This window comes from Ischnura elegans, chromosome 12 (assembly GCF_921293095.1).
Source record: "Ischnura elegans chromosome 12, ioIscEleg1.1, whole genome shotgun sequence".
Lineage (NCBI taxonomy): Eukaryota > Metazoa > Arthropoda > Insecta > Odonata > Coenagrionidae > Ischnura > Ischnura elegans.
This window is the reverse complement of record NC_060257.1, coordinates 47,558,747-47,576,410: the sequence shown is the minus strand read 5'-3', so window position 1 is coordinate 47,576,410 and position 17,664 is coordinate 47,558,747. Positions and strand designations below refer to the sequence as shown.

At 37.9% G+C, this 17,664-nt stretch overlaps 1 protein-coding gene across 3 annotated transcripts in view; it reads left to right on the top strand.

Moving 5' to 3' along the window:
* Window positions 1-5,142: 5,142 nt before the first annotated feature.
* Window positions 5,143-17,664, top strand: part of LOC124168760 (biotin--protein ligase) — a 46,965-nt gene continuing 34,443 nt past the window's right edge. For 2 of the 3 annotated variants that reach the window (XM_046547040.1, XM_046547039.1), the window contains exons 1-7: window positions 5,143-5,280; window positions 5,392-5,573; window positions 5,649-5,770; window positions 5,851-6,018; window positions 10,218-10,371; window positions 11,680-11,820; window positions 15,455-15,862. In XM_046547040.1, the coding sequence (XP_046402996.1) occupies window positions 5,417-5,573; window positions 5,649-5,770; window positions 5,851-6,018; window positions 10,218-10,371; window positions 11,680-11,820; window positions 15,455-15,862 (1,150 nt within the window). In that variant the 5' untranslated portion in view covers window positions 5,143-5,280; window positions 5,392-5,416. Of the gene's footprint in view, window positions 5,281-5,391; window positions 5,574-5,648; window positions 5,786-5,850; window positions 6,019-10,217; window positions 10,372-11,679; window positions 11,821-15,454; window positions 15,863-17,664 lie in introns of all 3 variants that reach the window. The other variant, XM_046547041.1, reaches the window with a different exon arrangement.

The following is a 17,664-nucleotide window of genomic DNA, read 5'->3' as shown; positions in this document are numbered from 1 at the left end:
ATACGTCTGAGGCGTAGAAATAACGGGTAAATTTTTCTTCACTTTTATATCTGAATGAAACCCCTGGATGAATTATTTTGCAAAACGCTGAGAAAAAGCTACTGCGGTATTATTGATATAATTAGTGGATAAGAGATAAGATGCATTTCAGAGGACTATCAAACTGATACGAACCCAACTGAAGCTAGATTATTAGCCTTATATCACCTAAGCGATAGAATAAAAAATAGGTAACTAAGGATTCCACGGAGAAAATTACATTGAGTGAACAGAGGAACACTCCACCTTCCATCTCAATCCTGCTTCAACTAATAAGTTTCTCACCCTATCATTCTACCGTCTCTGAAACTGAATGCATCTAAAGCTGAATTTAACGTCTACTATGTAATACTTACAATCAACGACATGGGAATGACATTGCCCTGTATCGGTTCCATGTGTGCGCGCAACAGTTCGACTCAACGAAGTACCAGAGTGTTCGATGTAAAATTCGTACAGATGGCCATCCTGGAATTTTAAAAAGCCATTCACACTTTACTTCGTAAACTCACAACCTGTGAGTCCCAAAAATGCAGCTCAACTGCCTCCAAAAGACTACGTTGTCGATTAAAAGCCATACTGACAAGTTTCGTTATGCTTTGAGAAAAGCCCTCTGGTTTACCAGAGAATTCCCATCGTTGCGTAAACGCAACATTATTTACAACAACCATATTTATACCATTAACGACGAAATTTCGTAACAAAAATAAACATGATGAATAAAGAAACTTAGAACTAAGATAAAACATTACCTTTAGTAAGATTACTCAATAAATCTTGGTAAAAAATCATTTACAATTTGTAGTACTTCAACGCATCGAAATAGGCAAATTTCGAAGTAAAATAAAAACTATTATTTTAATGAAAATTTTTACAAAACTAACTTAATAAGAACAAAAAGTTCTTTAGATATTCAAAAAACTCAAGAAAACATAATCCTGACGCAAAGGTTTTTTCTAATAATTACGATTCAATAATGTTGCGTTTACGCAACGCTGGGGATTAATGGGTTAAGGGGGGGAATCAAGCTGGAGTGCCTTCTTCTCATCCAGATTGGTTGGGTTCAAATCCCATTGATGGCAGAGACTTTCAGAGGCTGCCCCAGGCTGCCCAATCTCTACTTAAGTGCTTTCTGAAGCGCATTTAAAGTGCAGCACTCTGTCCGTCAGATGGCACGTTAGCCCGTGATCCCCTATTGGTGACTTTTGTTTAGAGTAGGCTAATGCTGATGCCTGGGTTTCTCTCCACCCGTCCCTCATGGTGCAAATGACCTTAGCTGTCCATCGCCTCCTCAAAATAACATCTCTATTATGGGGTATATCTTTTCAGCTGTCCTTTACAAGATAACTTGAAAGTAATAGGGGCACCCATTTTTTTTGCAGATGATGGCTAGTGACAATCTAAGAATCAAGATTACAACATACTCAACCACACCAATATAATTGCTACGCACCACTTTATTGAGCATCATTTGGTTGTTTGTCCTAACTTTCGAAGAAAAGAATTTTAGACCATGGAGTTTTAATGTAAGAGCCGCAACATTAAGGCCAGTGTAGCTTTGTGTGGGGAGAAGACTTTTTGCATGCCAGGCTGCCTCTCCCCGATTGGGGCAGTAACAATAACTCGCCGAGGCCACTCACACTGATCCACAGCACTCTGGACTGATCAATGCCACTTAAGGGCTGGGCAGAGATCTTGCCACAATCTACAGTGTTTTCAAGCAGTATTGTATGCCAATTTCAAGTTTTTCTGGGGATTATGAGCACTCGTTAAAAACAGATAATCCACTGTATATAGGGCACGAATGTGGATGATGAGGGGTCTGGAGAAGCTTCAGATTTGGGTACAGTGGGTAATAGAGAAAGGATAGAGATGAAACTTTTGGAGAAGATAAGGACAAGAGCAAGGATGTAGATGTGCTTAAGATTAAGGGATGCTGAGAGCCTTACAAAGGGAATGATGCTGAATAAGTGGGGATTTGGGGGCTTCAGCTCTTGCCACCCAGAATATTTTCCCTTGTGGTGACTACCTGCAATATATCCGCTGATGAGACCACTTGTCATGGGAAAACCATTCTCTAGCAATTCATTTTTTATAGAGATACGTTTGCCATACATTTGCAAATCTGACAATAACCAATAATAAATTCAAGTTTCATTGTGCAAAAACATATAGGATTTAAAAAATTAATGCTTTTTGAATGCATGTAAAATGCTAAAAAAATTATCAGTGTAGGCTAACCCAATTCCACCAAAGCTCCTCCTGAAGCAAATTTCTGACTATGTCCCTGGTAAACGAGAAATGAGAAGGAATAGAATCGAGTTCACAGAGAAGGAAAAACAATAGGGTGATTTCCTATTATTTTTTTATTGCCTAAATCGAAAGATTATTACTCCAGGAGTACGTATTTCACACTTTTAGATTTTTTAATTGTGATACCTATTTTTCGCGATTAAATGAAAAGTGAAAATTTTCAAGCGCTCGAAAACGCGACGGCTAAGTATGAATGCTGGGAAAACCCCATGTGATATACTGGTTCCCGCTGTCGCTGTGTGAGTTGACATTGGGGTGAGGCTTTGAGCACCGATACGATGCAGGCTGCTAGCAGGTAGCGCTTGGCTTAAATAAGGATTATTAATACCCTATAAAACAAAGAAAACTTTCCAACCATAGGCAGTTTTAATAGGTGATTATTAAGACATGTTTCCCTGAGCTCTGTGCCTCATGCATGAATTGGTAATCTCAGACGATGTAAAACTCTATCTAGTCACGTAGAAACTAAATCCTTTTGACGTTACGTGGAGTGGCATCACATGGGCGCCAATCTGGACTTCTCAAATTGCGGTTAAAATTGACCATTGCCATTCGCCTGAACTGGGATTTCTAAAACAAAATAATTTGTATATTATGAATACACTGATGGTGGGTAACGAATCGCAATCAATTCCTTTCGCTTTATTTGACGAAGAAAACTACCCTATAGGGTAGTTTTCTTCATCAAATATGTATATATATTAGCCTTAGGTGAAACTGAAAAAGAAAATTTGAAGAGGAAAGATGCTCAGAACCCCAAGAATTTTGCCCTTGTGCACCTTGGTCATCTGTTAACATAAGGATAAGAGTTCAGATTCTGATTAAGAGACTTTTCACCACCTATAGCCAGAGTGTATGTAATTTTCCACCTCATTTATTGATTTAATGTCATTACTGAGGTGTAATAATACATTAATAAAATAATAATCGAATTGTAGAAATAGCTATCAGCCATGCATCAGTTATTCAAATGATGAATTTGTATGATGATGAGATTACATCACCAGAAATTTAGAACAAAGATAATTTTTCCAGGGTTATTTTCAACTTTCTTTGACTCTTCAGGTTTTCAGAAGGGTGGCCACCCTCGTTCTTGCAAACTAAATTTTCCCCATTGTATATCCTGTTATATTTCATTTAAAGTTTTGCCATTCTGTATCCAAACAATATCCTCACAGTGTAGTTCATTGATGCAAATACAGAATGTCAATAAAACCCGTGGTGGAAATTTTCCTTGCTGGCTGCCAATGCCCATGTGAGATTGAGAGGCTCCAACTTTTTCCTCGAACTACCCCACCCAACTTCTTCCACAATAGGCAATCAAAAATTCATGTTATGTAAAAGTAAGTGCTCAAATTAGTATTTGAAGAATTCACAGATGGGGTTTATATGACAAGAAACAGGGTCTATAAACTGTGCACTCAGTGATGGTAAAATGAAATGCAACTCAACAAATATTAAACTACATGAAGCCACAACTGGAAGTCACTATCCAAATAAATTAATTAGATTACGTTCCAAGACAACGAAAAAGATACAAGAAAAGGACTGAATGAACAATACAGTGTTTATCCCTATAGGGATCCCATTACAAAATTGCTCGGCTTTAATCGCCACTCTCTGCAGTCAAGTTGCCTCAATGATGTAAACAAAAGTGATATGTAAGATAAATGCAGAAAACCAAAAAAAAGTAATGGATTTTTTCAGAAGTTTTCAAACACAAGTGCTGAAGTATTTCACATACTGACCTTCATGACCAATTTTCGTCTCCTAATGCTACAATACCTAGCACAGTAAAACTTTAAGGGCTCATAAATTATTATGAAGGTTTTCTTTGATAATCACTAAATCAGATAAAAATTTGTTCTATCTTTCCAAAAATGCGTTTTTAGCGAAACGGCTGTTTTTTTACAAAAAAGTAACCTATGATGTATGAAACAGTGTATAAAACCGGCGCATTATTGAAATGAAACGATTTCTAAGGAAAGGGGGTCATCATCTGAGACGCGATAATTGACCTACTTAAACTGACTGACAAAAAAACTAAAGAAATGAAGAGTTGAACTCTTCAAATGCAATTCACTCGCCCCCACAGCATTAGCAGAGTTAGTACCCAGTTCATGAGGTGCCAACTTGAAGGTTAGACGCCTTCTAAATTTAGTCATTGCATAACCATGCTTGGCAGGTTAATATTCATGCAAATTGCCTTCTGCCAACCCTTAACTAGCACTCCTCGGGTGAGCGAAAGGACGAGCCCCTATTGACAACGTCAACGAATAACTCCATTAAACTAACCATTCTTCTTCACGAAAACTTATGATAATTAACACTTATGAAGATATCAACAAGTACCACTATGGTATTATAATGGCCTTGATATGAGCCTTTGGTTAACATTTTCACACTAACAGTGATTTCTAAAAACCTTCCTTTCTCTCTATAAACTACGTTAATCTCCTAATTGCTGCTAATTTAATGATGATAGCAATAATGTAAAATTATGAGGAGTCAGATGACGTATTGAACACAACATATTAGTACAATAGAGATTGGGAAAATACGTGACCTTTTCTAGCGGAAAACACATTGACCACATGAGATTCAAGACGTTTTATCCTAAAAGTATCATCTGATTAGAAAACACATAACCTAGACTAAATATCGATCCCCTAATGTGTTGCAATCTTCCTTGTCTACCTTGACTTTGTCCCTTCCCCTTCGCCCCTTTGTCCGCCTTTGTCTCCCTCTTCCGCCCCATTCCAAAAGAAGCGCTTCAATCCCTTCATTCCCTGTTCATTCTTGCGCACTGGTGCGCTCAGTTGGAATCATTGAAAATTTCCGAAATTATTTACTCTGCCTCCTTTGCATGCAATTTTCGACATTTCAGTATTATTCTTACCTCATATCTTCTGGTCGTTTCTTTACAGGGTGAGGATATTTTCCATGTTATGCAAATTCTCAATTCACTGAAATACCGTAGAAATAAGTCTTTGTTTTGTTTGCGAAAAAGCAGTCAGTAGTAAAATGTTTTTTCTTTAGAAATGTGTTAATTTGAAACAGAACAATGTTGTTCACAATATATTATGTCGCTGCCACATGGATACAATCATGGAGATTAAATTATCTGAAAAACAGAGTCAATGAATATCTTGTTCGAAATGCATCAGTGGTCTTATATCAAGTTCCCGAGGTAGATATTTCATCGGACGCTTCTGTTGAGGGTAAGTTTCTCTAACATTATTGTACAAAGTTATTTCAGTCCATCAATCCAATATTTCATCAACCCCGTATTTCAGGTGGATTTACCGTACAAGTTCCCAGTGTGTCCTCTAGTTACTGTATAAACAAAGATGTTGCAAAACTCGGAGACCTACTCTGGAACGTTGGGAGCAAAAGAGTTTACTCGCTTTTCCCCAAAGTACGAAAAGAATTTGTAAGTGACTTTTCAAATGGAAGAGGTTGGTGAATTTTTATTAATAAGGTTCTCATTTCTTACAGCAAATCGTTGACCTCAGTCAATGGATAAGTTTCAAAGACAAGGGACCTTCTGTGTTCCCCATTAATACTGATACAGATAATACTGTTGAAATTGATATGGAGAACAAAATAGATGTTCTTATTGAAGCAGCCTTTTTGGATGGCCAAGGTCCTGGGGAATTTGCAAAGGTTGCTTTTTTCATTTTTATGTGTTAGTGATCCTCACTCATATCTTTTGATAGTTTTCCTTATATGTTCTGCCGTAGTCTTTTGCTTCAAGTACATTTTATTTCACGCATCATGATGCATTTATCAAATAGTTGTTACATTTTGCGTTTTTAAATTATCTGCTGGCATGTATTATAGCACTTCACTGTTTATATGGTACAGGCGCCAAATGTTTGGGATTTTTCAGTTATATATCTGCTCAACTTCTAATGCTTTGATTGGTTGTCGTTGCAACTTAGGTCGCTGTCACAGAGAGTGTTATAGGAGTACAGTTTTCTAATCATGTGAAATTGGAAAAGCTTTCAATACTTATCATTATGTCGACAGATCAGTTTATCAAAATATTATTTGGGTGATAAGAGGGCTGGCAGATGTGGACAGGCCCCACCCCCTCTGTAAGGAGTAATGTAATCTGTAGATGTCTCTAATTTTTGTAGGATGATTTTAACAAAATTTAGCAAGCAGTGACTGTGCCCACTGACTAGCTTTTTCATCATCATCAACAGTCATGAACTCTCCTATGCGGCTTTTCCCTTTCACTGTTCCTTTATCGATACTTTTCATTAGATCCTCATGCCTCATGAATTGGTCTACTTAATTGTCCCTTTTTTTACCTAAGATTTTCAAAAGACCTCTCTTTACTCATAATCTTATAAGCACCACTACATTACTCTAACAATCTATCCATTGGATCTTTATAATTCTTTTATAATAGCACTTTTTGACAGCTTCCAATCGTGATTTTATCCACTGCTGCCATCATACATGCCTCCCTACTATAAAGAAATATACATACAACAAGATGAAACACATTCAAATTTACTCTGCCAGCCTATTGATGTCTTGTTTGCACACACGTTAAGACATTCTTAAGTAATCCAGAGTTGACGCTCCCTCATGTAGATCTAGTGAAGTGAGTGTATCCTTGCTTTACCTCTGTCACAGGTTGAAAACAAACATGAGATTAAGTTAGGAATCGACGTTGGGCTTTCTTTCTAAGGGGGAAAATCTGAGTATAGGGAGCCAATTACTTAGCTATGTAGTTTTATCGGATAGTAATCACATTATTTGGTATGGGAACTCGTTCAATTCCACCTTCTCATTTGCTCTATCTCACATTGAGTATGGCAATCCTTTCCCCGATATGGAATTGGATCGGGAGCGAGGTCAGATACCGATTTTTATTGGCACATTCAAGAAATGACTTAATTGATAACTGGATAAAGCAAAAAACTAAACTAATATTATAGGGTGTCCAGCAACCAGGAAAATTGGTAATTGTGCATGAATTTTTAATCCCTGGAATTATGCTTGAACTATTCATAAATGTTTGCTCCAACCTGGAATTTCAAAATCTTTTATTTAACCCACTTAGTGCTACCCTCTTCCTGGGGTATGGACGAGAAATGCAGTATTTTCATAAAATGTAGCAACTAGGAAAAAAAACATTATTACATAGCAAGCTCTTTTATTACATATCCACACATGTTTTTTTATTATTGAAGTTTAACTGGTTAATATTTACAAAATATTTTTACGTTTACGGAAATAAAATATATCAATGTAATAAGTTATAGCAAATTAAATAATGGACTACGTAAAAGCCAATGTATCAGTCCGCCGCACTTTTTGCCCGAGTGGCAAAAGCTTATATGCCGGCCCGCCGCACCAAAAGGGTTAAAATTAATTTCACTTAAAATTTTTCCAGTTCAACACCCATTTTTTTTTGCCTAAAATGTGTATGTTGTAATTTTAAGTGCAGAAGCTTTGTAGAAATTTCACATCCGCATCAAAATATGGACTGTCAGACAAGAAAACAGAATCAAAATGTCTAGCATTCTTGACTCTATGGAAATTCAAACACAAAGAATAGAATTCCAGGTGATGTCAACATCTACTTAGGAGTGCGAAAAATTCACAGAGGAAAAATCATTTGCCTTGACCGGAATTCGAACCCGGATCCCTCAATTTCCAAACCCGGATCCCTCGAATTCCGATTGCCGAGTGCTTTAGCCAGTTAAGCTACCAAGGCGTCATTCTCCCCTGTGGAAATTTGTGGACTATAGCGGACAAGGTGGTGTGGACTGCTAAGTATATTATGCGACTAGCAGTCCAAGTTGTACGCACGGTGCCACAGCCGGAGAGCAAAGCCCGAACTTTGAACACAAAGAGGTGCTCGTTCTAGACTTATTTAAGTACCTACACGGAGACTAGCCACAGTGATAACTTTTACGGAGTCAAGCGCAATGCACAAATTGTGCGAAAAATCCACAGATGAAAAATCATTTGCCTTGACCGGGATTTGAACCCGGATCCCTCGGTAGCTTAGCTGGCTACAGCACTCGGCCGGAAATCGAGGGATCCGGGTTTGAATCCCGGTCAAGGTGAATGATTGCATTGCGGGTGACTCCGTAAAAGTTACCACCGTGGCTAGTCCCGGTATACTTAAATAAGTCTACTTAGGAGGTTGAAGCAGCTTCTTGGCTTGCATGGAATAGATTTAAATTTTACATGCTATGTGTGCCAACTAACCTATTCCGTGTCTTTGTAAATACATAAATACTGTTGTGTCCGTAGACGTCCAGCAGCGCTTGTGGCGGCTCGTGAGTGCGAACGCACGTAGTGCGCCTGCACCCACAGGTACCCAGGGGCGCAGCTAGGAATTAAGGCTGGTGGGGGTTTAGGTGCAACTAATACAGGGGTGTGTGGGGATATGGAATACCCACCAGGATAAGCGGTAGGTGCGAGATTAATAAATTATGGAATTTTAAGATAAATGGTTCAAAATGGTGAGTTTTACAGCTTTCTGAGGGATATTTTATTGATCCTTACACTATTCTATTAGTATTATCCAATCCAATTAAGTAAAATGGATTAAACTTCAAAATTTCTCTGAGCTCTGGGGGGGGGGTTTAACCCCCAAAACCCCCCCTCGCTGCGCCACTGCGGGTACCTATGTACGATAAAGGACACACGGGCATAGGAGACGACTCAAAGTCACCATCCTGAATCAGTTAATCCGTTGTGAAGTCAGTTACTGTTCAGCATTTCTCCTGTTCTTCCTTCCTGTGGGCAGAAATTTTTTTTCGGCTCCAGCCGCGTCGCATACTCAGCTAGATCAGTTCATCTGAATCGTGAGCTATACCTTTTTTCTGAATTGATGGCGGCTGAGTGGTAGAGAGCTAGTAGCCAATCAGAAGACCAGTGTTGCCAGCCTGTGGAAATAACTGTATGTGAGGTGGAACCATAGCGATCTCCGCAGATTAAGTTTGGCAACACTGCAAGCTGGAGAGCGATGTTCACTGCACGAAAGTCGGACGCAGACTGCAGCCTCCTGCACACTTTCACTTGCCACTCTTCTGTGATTGGTTAGAGAAGTGGGTGGGTCTTGAGCGCACGTTCAAGGTCACCCGCCATCAGTTGGGAAAAAGGGTGTAACGCACAATTGTAATGCAGTGTTGCATTCTGCAGGATAACTTCACTTTTCGTCGCATGCGTAGGTTTTCCAACGTGCAAGCAAGGTCTTGAAACACATCTTGTTTATAAGTCGAGGATTTACTGTAGAAGAAATACTATTTCATTGGGAGTGACAAACGTTTGTATAATTTCCAGGATAAAAGTGAAACAAACTCAAAATATAATAAAAAAACATTTTTACATGGGATTGAATACGGATGTATAGTATATATCGGCACTTTGAGTGTCCAAGGGTTTAACTCCTTGACCTCACCCCCTACCCCTGCTCACTATGGCTTTGCTTTCAGTAGTAGGGAATAATAATTGGTTGAGAAGACTTCTAAGATATTTTCAGTGTTGTTTTAAACCATTGGTTTGCTTTTTTTGTATCATCCATGTTGTCATCATGGTAAATGCAATGTTTGTATAACTCAAGGCATCCTCAGTAGCATTGCCAGAGGGTGCCTACTGAAGAAAAGGAGAAATTCTGCCATCACCATGATGGTAATGCCAACGACACCTGAAAACCTATTCAGTTCTTCAGAAAACTTGTTCTTTTCTTTTAAATACATATGTACATGTATTTTTTATTTCTTGAGATTATCTCTACATGTTAATGAATATCTGCAAACTTTTGGAGATCATCTGTACGTATTTGATTGGAATGTCTATTTTTTCATTGCCATTTATATTTTATCCCCCAGATTGATTCATATGGTGTACTGAAAGCGTGGAAGGCTAGTGCTCATTTTGGCCTGATCCTAGAAACTGACATGGAGCACCTAGCAAGATTAGGCCTTTGCTTTTTGTTTGGACATCCCAACATTCAAGATGGTATGGAGATAATACGATTGGAAAGTAAGTACAGAATTTGCTTAAATTTTCAAAAATCATTTTTCCATTTTGGAAATTTTGGAATCTATTTGGCAGAAATTCACTCGGAAGGTTGACTCTTTGGGCCAAATGTTGGTAAAGTAAATCTATGCATAATTTTTTCTGTTGCCTATTTTCCCTATATGTGTATGTTAAAGACATGAATTTGTTCAACATGCCCCTTGCCCAAGTATTATTCCTGGTGGGTAGTTGTTTTATAGTGAACTGAATGCTAGTTAATATCATATTAAATCTGTAAAATATTTTATTTCACCTTTGAGTGTATTCTCAGCCATGTTTGGAGTTACTTCGTGGAAGAATCTTTTATTCAATCTGATATTTTGTACTTTTACGTAATTGTTGTGAATATTAACTTATATTTATAATATAAGCTCTTTTCTCATCTCCTAAACCTACTTTTTCACCTCTGTTCTGACCCTTCTTCTTGGGAAAAAACCTCATGATTCACCTGTAACAGAAGGGGGATAAATGATGAGGTTAATCTTGTTCAGTCCTTTGTGTGTAAATATTTATACTAAATTCAGGAAATCATATGCATCAATGCTAAACATGGAGAGGTATATCGAGGCAATTTATTCTCCATTTGGGGAACATGGTGGCCTTTTAGGTAGAGGGTTGATTGGGTTCAGGGTTCAAATCTTGGTTGAAGAATTTGTACATCCCCTTAGTAAAAAAACCTGTAAATGTGACTTGGTCCAGTGAACGGAACTACTCATCTTACATAAATGTGTGAATTTTACACACTTATGGCTTTGCCAGAGGTGAGCTCTATCCATACCTAAACAAACCAACCTTAGGGTTGAATCGTTAAATGAGTCATTCACTATTTCTGAATTCTTTCAGCTGTGTACAAAGAATTTAATTTTTAAAGCTATGAAGGGACCTCAAGATTTTCACTTCATAAATGAAAGTCCTTGCATGCTGAAGTGTATCTTTCAACTGATGCAAGCATCAAAGCCACAATTTTTCTCAAAGACTTGCAATGGCTGCTATTTATAATTTAAATGCCTATGTGCACTATGATAGATGTTTCTTTCACCTTGGAATATGTACTTGTGATTAATTTGAGAAATCTAAACATGAGAGTTCTTTGTAATGTAAATTTTTATAGAAATTACCGAACTAATCTCTACAAAGGCTGCATGTGGTGACTGAGTATTCTTACGTATTGACCATGACTAAGAGCTGTTATATCAAATAAATTATGGAATAAGCTTCATTTTTAAGTATTTTATTTATTGTACCTACCATCTGTTACTTCTTCTTTGACAGCTGTCTCATGCAGTGGCTATCCATGCAAATTATTGAATCCTGATTCAATTCCAATGCCAAGAACAATTCGTCAGAGACCTCAGGAGAATGAGTCTGGTGAAGAGGTAGATGATGGATCTATGAGCAGGAGTTCTTTCACTGGTAGGTGGTTTTTAATATTTCTAATATTAGAACTTCACACTTTTATTCAATAGAAGTCCGTTGTGATGAGAGCTGAAGATAAAAGTCCCAGGAAAATAACTTATGTATGTAATACCAACTCAGACAAAAATCTAATCCTTACCATTTTCACTAGAGTAATGCGTTAAATAGTCAAGGCGATCGATCCATTATCCTGGTAATAGTGTTTTAGGTCAATACTGACTGTGTGCCATGCTTCAAATGACGATTTTTAAGAATTAATTCTGAAAAAACTTGATAAATCGACCTCAGTTACCGAGCCTCAGGGTCCCGATTTAAAAAAATTCGTACGTGCTTTTGAAATTCCCTTCTTATGTGCGCGTGGGCTAACATCTAGGAAAATAACATGCTAGCTCAGGGGTTTGCTTTGCATTACCGACAGGTGAAGAATTTTCAAACCAGTCTTTCAAAAATTCTTGTGTCACCCAAGCCCTTTTGTCTTGAATCTTCCACTTGATGTCTCGGAGCAATCACCACCCTTATCTTATTTTATAGATTCAAATAAAGCCACAGATTTTGCGCAAATAACTGCCTGCGATAGAGGAACATCATTTGACCGTTTATGATTAATCCAGGTAATTAGAAGTTTTTCCATTTTTTATCCAGCAATGAACTTTATGTACGTGTTGACCGCTTGGCTGCAGTTGGTGTGGCTAATGTCACTGACGTTTTAACTTCGTCTCTATTCAGAATAATGGTGCAGACTGTTGACATCCTGAGCTTAAACTTACACACAATATTGCTTTGACACTCTCCGTTTTCCAAACAATAGATCACTTTCAATCTTTCTTTGGTTTGTGTTTTTTCTTGATAACTTCTTTATTTTTCTATCCACATTCCTATATTCCTGAGACGCAGAGGGCTCACAAATGCTGGAAGGGGAAGAAGCCAATGTGTTTGAGAATCTCTCTCGGCCCCTTGTACATGTTGATGCTATTCATATGCAACTCGGCCCCTGCTCCATTACTTCCCCTTGAATACCTATGACCATGAAGGCTTTTAGCAGGACCTGTTATGTGGAATTCAATTTGCCCGATAACCTAAGTATCGGGCAAATAAAAAAGTATAAGTTTGCATCAGAGCGTTATTTGCAAATATTTGTTTAGCTTCTTTTTATTCAAATTATTAAAATCACATGGTAGCTTTAGTCACACTGTGTGTCAACATTAAGGAACCAAGAAGATGTCAATTTGAGTATCATTGGGGCTAATTAATGAATGCTTCTGCCCCTCAGTTATCAGTGTAAGTGTTAAAGAGCACCAAAGTACTGCTTACCTATACATGTAGTTCTTAATTTTGGTCTATTAACAATGAGCATTGAATTTGAATTTTAATTCCTATGGTTACAGTCATGAGCAGAAAGTCTTACAAAATGTGATGATGAGTTCAAGGGTATATGTAGTAGGCATAAAGAAAAGCATAAAAAAGGATACATTGCAAAAAAATAGTTTTTTTAGATAAAATAATCTAATTTTGATTTTTTTAAATAAAACACAGCATTTACTTTGTTTAGCTTGTATAATTGACTTGAGGTATTTTTTAAAATTGTTTTCTAAAACCAAATCTCTGTCTCAACTGCCTTTACTCTTTGATCAAGTGAAGGCAAAAATTACAAATACCTTGAGTTATTTTAAAAACGTTATTATTGCTCCCTCATCCTCTTAACAGCTATAATATTACAGTAGAATACAGTAGGATGGGCTGGCAAAATGCTGAACAGTTCCTAACTTCACACTAGATTCAATAATACTTTTTTCAGATTATGCCCAAAGTACGAGTTCCTCCACGCCACACTGCGTCGCATCGGCCAAATCGAAAGGCGCCAAATTATTAATTTGAAATTTTTGAATTCTTTTATCTCTGAAAGCTCCTTAATCGAATGTTCGTAGGAAGAGGACTACCTGTACATCCAATTTATGAGCGGTTATAAGTTAGTAACCATGACTCCAGAGGAATTAAGCTTACCATATGATTGTTGGATTTCTCCATTTTTGGGTTATCGCCTGCAGGAGCACAAGTGGGCCACGCAGAACAAGAAATTCGACCTCTCAGCAGTTGCCGAGCATGCATGGAGTGAGCCTGGGCATAATATAATATTTGACGAAGCGAAAATCATCGCAAAAGAAGAGAGGTATTACCCCAGGCTGATAAGGGAGGTAATAGAGATCATCAAAACTCCCAAAAATTTTAATAGAGAAGACGGATACAATATAACCAACGCCTGGAAGAGAGTGTTTAGAAATCCAACCAATCACGGCGCAGCAGCAAGGGTAACCGGCCAACAACACCGCGGCCGCCAGGAGGGAGAGCTATACATACGCGGCAAAAACATGGAAAGCACCACTTCGACCTGAAGACGCCTGGTGGAATCCTGGCGAAACTGTCGTCACCTCTGACCACGAAACGCGGCAATAATCCGAAAATGAAGAAATCCAACAATTCTGTATGCCACGGAAGACTCCGAGACAACTTACTACAGTGGAACCTCGTTAAAGCGAGTACGGGCTATAGCGACACCCCCGCTATTACGAGAGATAGCCGATGCACCGTCAATTGACCCTATAATAAGCGTGTCAAAAAATTCGTTTTTACGAGACCCTTTCGGTGTTGGCTCTCGCCATAGCGAGGGTTTCACCGCCGGAGGACTTTCATCAAGACTCCTTAACCTCTGTAATTGCTAGCGATCTGTTAGAAATGAAGTTAATGGAGTGCTCAGTCTCAAATTTATGTGGTAAACTGTCGTTCGATAAATATAATGATTGACGAAACAATGCTTTGCATGATTTTTATTCAGTGCGGCGCTTATAAATTGTTTGAATAGTTAGTCGTTATTTGAATAAGGAAATTTAGTGATGCAAAAAACATCGCCTTTCGTCTGGATTTATGCTTACGTTTATCGGATAGATGTTTATCTGTCGCCGCACCACTCCTTTTCCTGTATATCTGTTCGCAACAGGTATATTGGCTATTATTTGCTCCACCTCCGGTAAAGCGACAATTCGCTATAGCGAGTGTTTATTAGTGCACCGTGGGGTGTCGTTATATCGAGGTTGCACTGTATATGATGTTGCATGCATACGGAAGAAAGAACCGTAATTGACGCTCTTGGGAACTTAAATGTGGCGCAATTATTAAAACTTATCATAGTGTATATCCACCTACACGTCATTGCTTATCTTTGGAGCTTAGTGATAAAGTTCATTTTGTAACTTCTAGGTCCGGAACTGAAGTTCGTAATTTTGTAATATCTAATAATTTCGTAATAACGTTTCTTTTACTATAGATTGGATAGGCCTTTTCGTCGAGCCCAACGATTTGCTTCGTAATAACGAGAACTTCATGATAACGTTGTTTGTATTAACGAGAGTTTACTGTAGTAGCCTCGAAGGGAATGGGATTTTGAATCTTTGAGTATCCCCATTTCTGTTCAATTTTCAGGAAAAAATTATATTCAAGTGACCATTTTATCCTTATTGAATCCTCAAAAATTGGGGTGTACATTAGGATATATATATATATAAATGGTGTACCCAAATCAAAATTTCCCCTATTCATATCATTCTAGATAATATATCTAAGTTTTTCCTTCTCCAAGATATTGCAGCTATGTCTCCGATGCAGTGGAAGTCACACATAGAACTTCTACAAAACTTTAGTCAAGCAGCTGATGAAACTCCAAGTGGGGAAATAACTTTAGCCGCCGATAGGTCTATTTCCGTGGTGCCAACATCAGCAAGTCCTAGAAGACCTGAGCCTTCAGAAGCCTTGAAAGACAGCTTGAAGGCATTGTACAACTTTAAGATGGACGAGGATGAAATTCGTCTGGAAGTCCTCAAAGGGATAACTCCTAGCAATGGCAGCTCATCGAAAAGCCCTGCTAAAGATGTGGATGCTAAGAAGGCAGAACCAAAGCCAAACATTAGTCTACAGGATGGTGCTCTTGTTGTCGGAGAGAAACCTGTTGCTGCCTCTTCTGGTCCAGAGCCTGCAAAAAGCATTTCTGGTAAGTGTTGAAACTTACTTTTTTATCGATTGAGAAGAATTAATTATATATTTACATAAATATTAAATAAAATTAATAAACTCATTTGTTTGTCTTTTGCTTACTCCACTCCTTTGTCATACTTCGATTTCATACTAAGCAGACTGCTACTTCTACTGTATGATTGTTGTGTTTTACCAATTTTTCTTGTATTTTTATTTTTTAGAATCATAGTAATAGTATACTATTGCACTCGAGGAGGTTAGTTTTGCTTGCAATTAGGAAATTAGCTTTAAAATGTTACAGGAAGTGGTGAATACCAAACCTGCTAAATTTAGTTTTGTTAAACATTTACTATTTAGTACAGGTTTAGTTTTAGCATACTTTTAGAAATTGAATGGCTAACAATGTAACCCACAGCAGTCAAATCAACTTTTATTACTCCATGTGGTAATATTGTTTTTTAGTTGAGAACAGAGCAAAGAATGTTAACTTCCTTATAAATTTGTGAAATCAGGGAAATGCGATGGTAAAGGAATTAGGACTGGAAGTCAAGGAAATTTGGTTGTGGTCTTAGAAAAACCCCCAAAGCTCATCAGTTAGGTAAAAATTGCTGTTGAGGTGTTGTTGCATTAAAGCTGGTAATTGTGAGTTGGCTTTTGTTGCAATCCTGGCCAGGCCCCTAGGGATAGTACCAATTTGGCTTTATTTAACTTTATTGTGACTTCTTAACTTTATCTACTACTTGACTTAAATTCACAATATACCTTGCTGCATTTCCGTAGATCCTATGATATGACTGCTTTGCCATTGAAATGAAGTCAATGAAATTTTTAAAATGTGGACTGTAAATGAGGGAAAAGTATGGGAAATTAAAAATGGCAATTGTGAACCCTGATAAAGGACAACCCATGTGTCTCCACTCCGCCCACACCTCTACAAATGATCAATTATGCATTTACGAGCATGATGCGCCTGTTCCCAGCGGGCTTCCCCCGCTCTTTTCAATGCAGGTCCACTGAGGGATAGCCGCGTTTCTAATTTTAAAATATAGAAAAAAAGGCAGGGTCTTATGTACAAATTTAATTGGAATGTTCATGTACAAATTGAGGTCAGAGGACCTCTTTAAACACAACATTGGAAGTAATTACACTTCCTCTGTTAATACTTGTATGTTGAGAGTGCGTTATATTGCAAAAAATGTAATACGTGTATCTGAAACTAAATTGGTATCAATTAAATATCCTGAAATAAAGGTTTGCTCTGCACCATGGAGCGAGTGCGTGACGTCAAGATGGCGGATAGCCTCATCCCCTATGAGAAATATGAAGAGCCATTTTTTTAAACCAATTTTAGGAAACAATAGCAATATTTAGGAAGTAAGATATGCCGTCGCATGTTCTCTGGTAAATTCTGTGCATTTTGGTACCTCATTTGTAGAGTTTGGTTGCGTATAATTTGAGAAAAAGGTATCTATACAGTAGAAATATATAAGGAGATAATATTGTATGCATGCACATTTGAAATCTGCCCTACATGAATAGACTCCGTCCGTAGGTTAGGTTAGGATAGATGAATATGTGGAGGGTGAAGGGAGGAGAAAAGTTTTCCTCTATAGATAGCCTGCATTATTTTACTGCTGCTGTATAAAACAAGAGGGTATTGTGGTAGCTTTTTGGGTAAGGCAATTGGAGAATGACGAATGGGTTCTGGGTTCAGATCCTGGGTGATGCCATTTGATCACCGGGAAATAGAATCTGGATGTCATGCAATGATCAAGGCCAAGTACGAGAATGAATAAAGGGTATGCCTCTTTCTCTGTT